Raw genomic sequence first — 9849 nt, 5'->3', positions numbered from 1 at the left:
CAAAGTCCGACGCAACTCACGTGAAGGAATAATAATTATTATCAATAAGCTTTCAAACTGCATTGTCGTGTCTACTCTGACTTCCTTCATAGGATGATTACCAAACACCGTTGGCAGTCCAGCTTTTACGATGGGCTTTACTGTAATAGGCTACCGGGGTCTTGAACTGACTTAGTGGGGGTGTTTAGTCTCTGCTCCAGTTTGCGTCGGTAATGGTTGTAGCGGTACACTATCAGCCAGGGTTGTGCTGAACCATTCTCATACGATAATTATTGGAAATATCATTTGATAACTTCTCAGGTACGAGACGAGCCAGCCTTGGGCTGAAAGTCTCTTTAATAAAGATATATAAAACTTCTCAGGTGTAAAAGTAGGCGAGTTGTCATCGACGATAACTTTTCAAATTTTGGAATTGTTTGATAATTAACACAAAATTATCCAAGAAATTATCATTTTAATGTAAACCTAACTAATACCAATTTATTGTCAACAATGAAGTTCAATCGGATGTTTGGCATTGTGTTTTGGTGTTATATATGAAAATAAGTTCAATAGTAGTATTTACCAATGATTCCAATCGAGATACAATTATCGAACAATTCTTACTCTTATTTATTCTTAATTCAAATGTGGTTTGAAAATTATATACATCATCAGGGCTCGTAATGTTCACTCAATCTCAGGAGCACAGGATAAACAACGAAAGCTGATTCACACTGGGCTTGAAAAACGCTTGCTTTGGTCTCGTCGCACAGAAAAGTCGAAAACCTGTACATTACATACAGCTACGTAGTTCAACGTCACCTTTGCGTACAACCCGTTTGGGCTGCACCTTTGAGTTTTTGCAGGTAGGTTGTGGTCAAAGTGTTGCTCGGCGTAGCTTTTTTTGGCCTCAAAGTCCCTAGCTTGGAAATCCGCTTGTAACCGCAGGAGATTGATGGCTTGCAAATTTCTAACTCGAATGGTTTGTGGTATAGGCCGTGGTATTCTAACGTTGGTCAGAAGGTAGATCACTTAATCACCGACTCAGGAGAGTCCGTTATGAGCAAGTACGGATTGTAGAAAGCTACAACGCAGATGTTAATTTCGTTTATCATAGCTTGAACAGCAAGGAACTCAGTACGCGATCCAATAGGGATTCCAGGATCTAGAGTTGATTTTACAATGGGTGTGGCTTTTATTCCTTTTTGTACGTAGATCCCAACTCCACCACAGGTTTTGGTTCCGCGTCCTCTACCGGAAGGTAAGAAATGTCTTATGAGGTTGTATGCAGGGATACGAATGGGGCCAATAGGGGATGACGATTTTAGTTTTGTCTCTGTCACGGCAAAAAAGTGATAACGAGTTCTGTCCAGCAGAAGCTTGACGCCGTCGATATGGCGTTCGAGCCCTCTGACATTAAGATGTCCGATTCGAAGGTTTTATAGATTGTTTGGGGGCATTTTGGATGCTCAAACAAAGCGTCGAAGAATACAGAGGAAGAATCGTGGGCTGATTGTGTGACTTTTTGTTCGACCAGTTCGAGAAGTTGGGCAGTACAAGCAATTGGAGTATACCGTTTCTAGCCAGGAAGCAGGACGTTTCATCCGAATGGCGAGATTGCGTATCCGGAAGGTTTGCGGGGACAATACTTCGTTCAGGGTGAACCGATACTCCAGTACGGGGGCATGTTTCAGATGATACAATTTTGCTTGTTGGTGTCTCTCGAAATACCTTTTGAGGACGGTGTCACGGAATTCCCGGTTGTCAAAGATGACAATGATGGTAGGGGTTATCGTTCGATCAGTCCATTTCGACGGCTTTACCTGCAGACAGAAGCAATTAGAGACGTTGCCTATCATATCTTGAACGTCGAGAAAACGCAGGATATCCTGGACGATCACCCGCACGTTCTCGCCTTGGTAGAAAGGGATCTTGTTAATGGCGAGCCGAGATATATTCACCCTTTGAGCGCAAATATTTGCTAGCTTTGCGCCTTCCTCGATGATTTGGAGCTTTTCCTCAACGTTATGGACAAAAGAATCTGACATACCACGTTTGCAATCCGTTTGTTCCGCCTTGTTTATTCTGTTCAGCATTCGATCCAACTGCTTCTTACTGGCGCACCGGACACTGTCCACCTCTGTCTGCAACTTTTTTAACTCAGCTGATAGATCTTGAACAGTCTTCTGTAGTTGCAAAAGCTCATCACTAAAAGGGTTAACGTTCGCCGGTTTCATTAAAAGGTTGCCACGGATGACGTAGTTTTCACAGAATGGGTACTGCAGGATGTCGTTGCATAGGGCGTCGCTAATCCGCACACACACGAGGTGAAACCAAACATTACAACTGTCACAACAAATCCAACGGATATTTTGAGTTTTCTTCGCAGACTTTTTCCCCTTGGTTGGTGGACTGCAAGATTTGCATAGACCACACTTGTCTTCTTCTTTGCTCATGGTGGTAGAAAACCACTACGCGTACAATTCACACGAAAATCAATAATACATTGGCACTAACAAACAGCATACACTTTGAGGTTAGGTCGGGCAGCCTATTTTCCTGCTAGGGGCACTCGCGAATCAAACGACGATTTTTAGAAAAGTAGGGTCTTTTCCTTAGAAACTTCACTAGCTACAGGTGCACGGCGCAAGGGAGGCAACTTAAGTTACCGGCACTCCAGCGGCCACCGGATAATTCGGAAAATTAGAAAAAAAAAATTAATAATATTCACGGAGACGAAAGAAACCGCGTCACGAGGCAGTGCTGCCGATGAATTCGATGGTAATCTAATGTGGACACCGTTTCGACTGCACACGGACAATCTGTTGCTTTCCTCAGTCAAGATCCCCGCTGCTGGAGCCTCAACAAGAGACAACATTGTGTCCCAGCGAGCCGATCCACTATAAGACCCTTCCGATAATCTTTTGTGGATATCGGTTCGCCTTGCACATGGATTGCATGTTGGTCTATGGCCTGTTGAGTGTTACCCAGTTTCAAAATTTTGACTGCAACCCCGGAAGAAAGATTCCGTTTCCCGTTCCAGTTTTTGACGTTGTGCACCGCACAGGTTGTAACAAACAAACGTAACAAGTCTCCAAAAGTAACGGACTCACGAACTTAGCGTTTTCGACAAACGTTTTTAGGAGTACTTTTGCTACAACTTTTGTGAAGACACAAACATGATAAATTGAAAAAAAAAATCATTTCACTATAAGGGGGACTGATCATTAAGCTTTAAGATACTCACAGCGAGAACTGCATACCGGATATGTATAATAAAAAAAAACGAAAAAAGTCATGATCGCTAGTAATATTGCATTACAATATTTCAAAAATATTTAATTTTTACTTTGCAGTTATGTACAAAAAAAAACCTAACTACTATTATACTTACCTGTTTAGATCTTTCCTTTGAACGACCTATACTTTCGGAAACCTTTGACTATCTCGGTATATACGTTCTTCGAAGCTTCGTCACACGTCCTCAGCAGATAGCTGGACGAGTGTTTGTCGTAAATTTCAATCAACCCATAACAGATGTTGTACACAAAAGATATTTTAGTTACTAGATAAAGATTGTCGCTGTCGTCGCTGTCCGGAACATCTTTTGCTGGTGAGGATAGGGGAGCTAAATGTCAAAGAAGGAAAATCCATACGATTTGACAGGTATGTACCACACATGTTTCGGACAGCAGAACAAAGGGAACAGTAGCGACAATCTTTATCTAGTAACTAAAATATCTTTTTTGTACACAGTACGACAAATCTTCTCGTGCAGGGTCGCCGGTCGTTAACTTTGAATGATAAAATGGATAACCTGCGCCAACACGTACGGTGCCATGATGCGCAGATCCTTGTCGACCTTCTTGGCAGCGTGACTCATGATCCTAAAATGATGAACTATGTGTTGGTTTCAAAATTCTTATCACGAGGAAATAAACTTACTTTTCCAATGGTAACAACAGATCGGACAGTGTGAGAATCTCGAAGCTATTCAAAGGCTTCTCAAGTGGGTGGTCCTCTTTGTAGCATATAACGGATGCGATCAATCCGTTGAAAACATAAAAGTACTGCGGAAGACGATTTGCGACGTAGTTGGGTCTAATGATCATCATCAAATATAGAACGTCACTGATTAACCGATGCAGCTGGTAGAATGCTTTCTCGTCCTCATCCTTAACCGTACACTTTTTTATGTTGATGCTACTAAGGAACTCCAGCATGTTGTCCATGATAGATGGAACCAACGTCAACTGAAATAAAAATTACTGTTTAGAAATTGGTGAATTTGCTTTTTGTAAACATTTATCAGACCTTAGGATTGCCAACTACTGCTGCGAAGCAGCTGAGGATTTCTTCCAAAAAACTCCGATCGTCAAAGAACTTTTTCATTACACAAAGGGGAACAACTTCGTTGGCCACAACCGTTCCAAACGACCGTACGAATACTTTGTCGACTTCTTTAGAAACACCGGAAGCAAAAGCATTCTTTGCCAGTGCGGAGTACACTCGCAAGAGCAACTGTTTCGAGCGATAGCTCCGATCAGTAGCAACTTTTTTCTCGAGCTGCTCGAAGCGCTCCGTGAGTTGCTGCGCCGTTTGATGATGAGTGAGAAAAGCGGCGAAAACTTCAACATTGTTCATCTGCATGTTGGTAGCTTCAACGTTTGAGGATGAATAGTTGATAAACCAATGATATTTATTCGAGATATTAAGAGAGGATTAATTATAAGGACATTTATCGTCTGCTATGCTCTATTTTAAATTTTCCTTATTCAACTTTTGAAAAGAATTAATTTCACTTAAATCGCTATTTTAGACAACCGAGATTTAGAATTGTATAGTCACTAAATTTGTATTATGCGCAATTATTGTTCAACTAAGTAATAATTTAGGACATTTAGGTATGCACTTTCCATCGTTAAAACTATCAATAACTGTTGATGCAAAATATCGTAGCCCAAACTCTAATGAAACTCACGAACTACTTTGCTTATATCGATTTGTGTCAACAAATAATCTTGACCAAATTTGTTTTTAAATTTTTATGTTAGCTATGTATACAAGTCACTCCTGGTCGTTCTACCGTTATGCTGTAATTTTGTCAACATGAAAGCCTTTTCCTGTTCATCTTTCCAACAATAGGCAAAGCATGCATGTTTTTGTAATGCTCTTCTCATACCCAGTGGAAAAACACAGAGCAACAATTGTTTTACAAGCTATAGTCCGAGTGTCCCCTTTGGGTTCACACCAGCCGATTTGCATTTCCAGTCCCTCTTTTTTCGTTGAACAAGGTACTGTCATTTTTTTTGCGCATTTTTTTACGTGAATCACGTTGAACACGCTGTTGAGTGGCTTCCGAAGGGACATCAACCAGACCATCATCAATAGACCCGTACTTCATGAGGGCCTGCCGGGAGGCCGAAACCAAACCATCCCACATGGTCCCCACACTGGCAGTCAGCACTGGCAGTGCTGATGAATGATGGAAACAAAGGAAAGCGTGCACAACGGTAAGCTCAATGGGATAGAACTGTGCTCTGCTGCACCGGTGGTTACCAAACAGCGATCCTTAAAAAGTTTTTTTTGCAGTCTAAATTGTGTAAGCAAATGTAGACACACAAATAAAAGGCCTTCCTTGGCCTAGTGATATGTGGCGCAGGTACAATGCAAGACCATGGTGGTTGACTAGATTTGAAATTTTCAGATTGTACATTTTTTTCATTTTAAGTAGTTTATCAACGTGTTACTCTCAGGATACGAATGCAAAAATAAAAACCTAACCTGGAGGTGTTTGTTGAATGTTGAGCTGCGAGGCAGCAATGTTCCAGTGGTGGATGTAATACCAACAAATAGAGAGGAACCACATAATCACTCTGGTACTCTAACGAATAGCGAAAAATATCGAACCATAAACAGTGATATTCTGTTCACACAAAATACGGTAAAAAATGGAACAAAAAGTGATTGATGGAATGGGATATGTTTTCGTGCCAAGCATGAATGGCCGGGCCTGCCTGTGTAGTTAGTTATGAGCAATTTAAATCAATTTTCGCCACAGATTGAAGGTAAGATAATCATTTTAAATGAGTTAGCCTTTGGGGTTTACCGCAAAGGTCACAGTTAAAATGGGCACAAGAAACCACTCATCAGCTGAGCATTGTAGAAGCAGAAAGCATTTTACTCATTGAATAAATTAAACGACATTCTGAGGTTAAGTGGAGATCCTAGAGAAAGCAAATATTTTTTCGTAATTAGAACCAGGAAAAAAATTGGAACGATTTACCTAGAAATCATGCGAAAGAAGTTTTTCTTTATTTAAGCGCAATCTAAATGTCTTATTCAGTATGTAGTTATTGAAAATCAATATGTGATTATTTATGTTGCTATATGGTAATTGTTAATAAATAAATAAAAAAAGAAAGAAAGAAAGATCACATGGTTTACAGATACGTATTTTAAACTCGACAGTAGCAAGTCGTCTTCATTATTTCGTACACTTAGTTCCTACTTCACTAAGTCGAGTCAAGTACGAGGTGTGATTAAAGTTAAATTCAACAAATGCTTATAATGACTCTCCGCTTCATTGCGTGTGACCTAGTTGTCAAAGATACTCTCAAGACAAATATAATGTTTTCGTCCCATTACCCATCAATATCTTTTTGCCTTTCTCGTACACTAAGTGTACGTAAAGGCTATAATACTGCTTCAAAAACAAAATTTTGATAGGAGGCCCGGAGGGCCGATTCTTATATACCGATCGACTCAGCTCGACGAATTGAGGTGATGTCTGTATGTGTGGATGTATGTGTGTGTGTGTGTATGTGTGTATGTGTGTATGTGTGTATGTGTGTATGTGTACAAATTTTGTAGACACACTTTTTTGAACTTCCCATTGTCCGATTTGCTCGCAACAAGTTGCAGGCGACGCGGAATTCAGTCCCATTGTTTGCTATTGAAAATTAGATCAATAGCTCATCGCAATCTGGAGTTATGGCCAAAAAACGGTTTTTGCGTATAAAAAAACAGCAAAATATTCTGCACTAAATTTTCCTAGATTCGAACTGCTGACCTTTGGGGTGGAAAGCGCTTACTATACCACAAAACCATCGGGAGACACATGGTACGAATAAATATAAGTTGTACAGTATTCATCAAATTGGTATACGTTCATTTCTTTTCAAAGCCACAGAGTTCACTCTGCTAGGGTAACGGTACCAATACTGGAAGTGTTATTGAATCAATGAAAGAAAATATATTTGATAAAATCAATAGTGGTTCTAAATTGATAGTTTTAATGCATTAACTGATAGACAAACTTTGAATTTGCTAGACATGAAATTGGATTCATTTCGCCTTGATAATTAATCTAAATTTCTTGGAGGTAAAATGAGCCGTCGCAAGCATAATCGTCCAATATTGATTTTGCATGGAAGAAAATATGGAACAGTTACGCTTGCGGCGGCAGTATATAGGTAGGAAAGCCATTTTGTTGGGGAAATTATTGTTTTCAATTAGTATTCATAATGGCATAATTACAACGTGTCGTATCAGTTAAGAAATGCAATGATGGACAATATTATTAAGAACCCATTGTCTTCACTGAAGGCATGATCGCCCTATAAGTGTTTATTTGGGTAACCTCTAACGAAGAGAAAACTGTTCAATAATTAATAACGTTTCTCTTTACTAAACGTAATCAGGCCCATTTTTCCTATTATTTTGCTATCATGCGCTCGCATACCCTATATACGAGTGAACTTCTCACGTGGCAGCTATTTTTGTGGCGTTCAATCAGTGTGTGGGAGCGCAGCTGGTGTACGTGAGGACGCTATGCAAGCACATTTCGGCGGGAGCGAACGGCACTGCATTCGCTTCAGTCGCTTGCCGTCGGATGAATATCGCAGAAGGAAGCATCACCAACACACCGCTTTGGCCCTGACGGAAGCGAGTAAACAAAATGGGGGCCGGGTGATGCTTTTTTATTTCACCCGGTAAGGGATATAAGGCGTCAATTTTAAAATAATTGTTAAAACGTTAAAACACATTTTAGCCGAAAATAGCTAGATTTTTCGAGTTCGAAATTTAATTTACTTTTAGATTGGCAACATGAAAATCTAATTATTTCGATTAAAAACATGTGTAAATATGTAGCCTAACATTTAGGTGAAGATTTCGGCTATCTGTTGCTGGTGTTGGATTGCGTGGGAGTGCTCTCGGCTCTCAGATTTGACAAATCGATGTTTTAACCTTTAACGCAGAGAAGTCGTTTTAAAAATTTGGTATTGAGTTATATAGAAAAGAAAAATTGTTTATAAATATGTTTTCGAAAAAAAAAGAGAACCGAACGAGCGTCGAACATAGACTCTCTGAGTGAGAGCCTAGAACGATACCCCTCAGCTATCTTTACTTCTTGGAAGAGCGGTGATCGAAGTATAAGAGCTTATACGCAATTTGCACTGATCATCGTCTGCTTGTGCATTCGTGTGGCAACGCACCGGATGCTGTGTTTAGGTTCCGTGGCATATTTAAATCATCTGACGTTGAAAAACATATACGATTGAGTCTACGTTATGTGCTTTTGTGTCAATTCATTCAGATATGTCACCTAATATTCATAGTGTTTTGATGTGCAGGGAAGCAACATCAATTTCAACGTTTAATTTGAATCCTCTGTAATGCAGTCTTCCTGGCGTTACAGCAAATAATCTATATTGGCACAGTATATGTAGAAAATATGTAGAAACAATTTATTTTAGTAAATGGTTTTGATTTTCTACAAATATTAACTTACTATATTCCTACCTTTTCGCTTGCATATCTTCTGTGTTGTTGTGATAGTTAATTAATTCATGCTATACATAAGTCCTAAATCTTGGACTTCGCTAGACCAATTAATTGGAACCCCATTCATAGTGATAACATACATATATGTTTGAAGTTTTCAAATATCACTCGGATTATGTGGGAGAAGCTGAGTTTCGGAAAGATTCGGAGAAAATGTTCCATTCTTGCAAGTCAACGGAAAATATATCCAAACTTTTCTACAATCCAAGCATGTTTTGGATCATGTAGTAATCTCAGTTCGATCATTTAGTTTGTCGATGACTCATCCCGGAGGTTAAATTTCAAAACGTGTTTTATGGTGGACTTCTGGTGCGAAAATTTTTCGACAGCTCTGCCCTACAGTTATTTGTTTTAATTTAACTAATAATCGATTTAAAGCACTAGTTTGTAATAACTTATACTGAATGATAACAATTTTTTTTTATTAGTTATTATTAGTCAGTATAGGTTACTGCAACCAGCGCTATCATTTTGTTATTAGTGCAAAAGAAACAACAATAAGGCAGAGTTGAATAAACCTTCGCACTAGAAATGGTGGACATCTCGTTTGAAATTCAACTTTTGGAATGAGTTATTGACAAACTACTAAATGTACAGGTTTGATAATTAATAAATTAATTAAGTATAATATTAGGTATGCAATCAGTATGATATAAAGTATTACACATTATTGGCCCGACTATGCTGATTTAGGTAACACCAGCTCTGTCACGAGTAATCTATCAGATTGTGTACATGGATAGTTTACCTGTATGGAGTGAACTGATAAATAATTGTGGATCTTTTAGATTTTGGATACAAAAGCAAATTAAAATTAATTAGTTCTAATTCAACCTTCGTACCATCACTGTGAAATGCTCTCCATATGAAAAAAAAGCAACCATAGTAGAATTATCTTCAGATTTTTTAAGGTCGGATCTAATTCGTGAATTTTAGTTGAAAAGTGGTTGAATGTCAATGACAAAAACGAAGCTGCTATCAGCAAAAAATGAATTCTTACCAATATGAAAAGTAGTATTC

At 39.0% G+C, this 9849-nt stretch overlaps 1 protein-coding gene across 1 annotated transcript in view; it reads right to left on the bottom strand.

Annotated features, from left to right (window-relative positions):
• Window positions 1–3295: 3295 nt before the first annotated feature.
• Window positions 3296–9849, bottom strand: part of LOC134204934 (uncharacterized) — a 46777-nt gene continuing 40223 nt past the window's right edge. The window contains 4 exon segments of the mRNA XM_062679748.1: window positions 3296–3547; window positions 3742–3869; window positions 3928–4235; window positions 4297–4671. Of these exon segments, the coding sequence (XP_062535732.1) occupies window positions 3381–3547; window positions 3742–3869; window positions 3928–4235; window positions 4297–4671 (978 nt within the window). The 3' untranslated portion in view covers window positions 3296–3380.

Source organism: Armigeres subalbatus, unplaced genomic scaffold (genome assembly GCF_024139115.2).
Source record: "Armigeres subalbatus isolate Guangzhou_Male unplaced genomic scaffold, GZ_Asu_2 Contig982, whole genome shotgun sequence".
Taxonomy (NCBI): domain Eukaryota; kingdom Metazoa; phylum Arthropoda; class Insecta; order Diptera; family Culicidae; genus Armigeres; species Armigeres subalbatus.
Note: the sequence above shows the minus strand (reverse complement) of the source record. Positions and strands in the feature narration are given on the sequence as shown.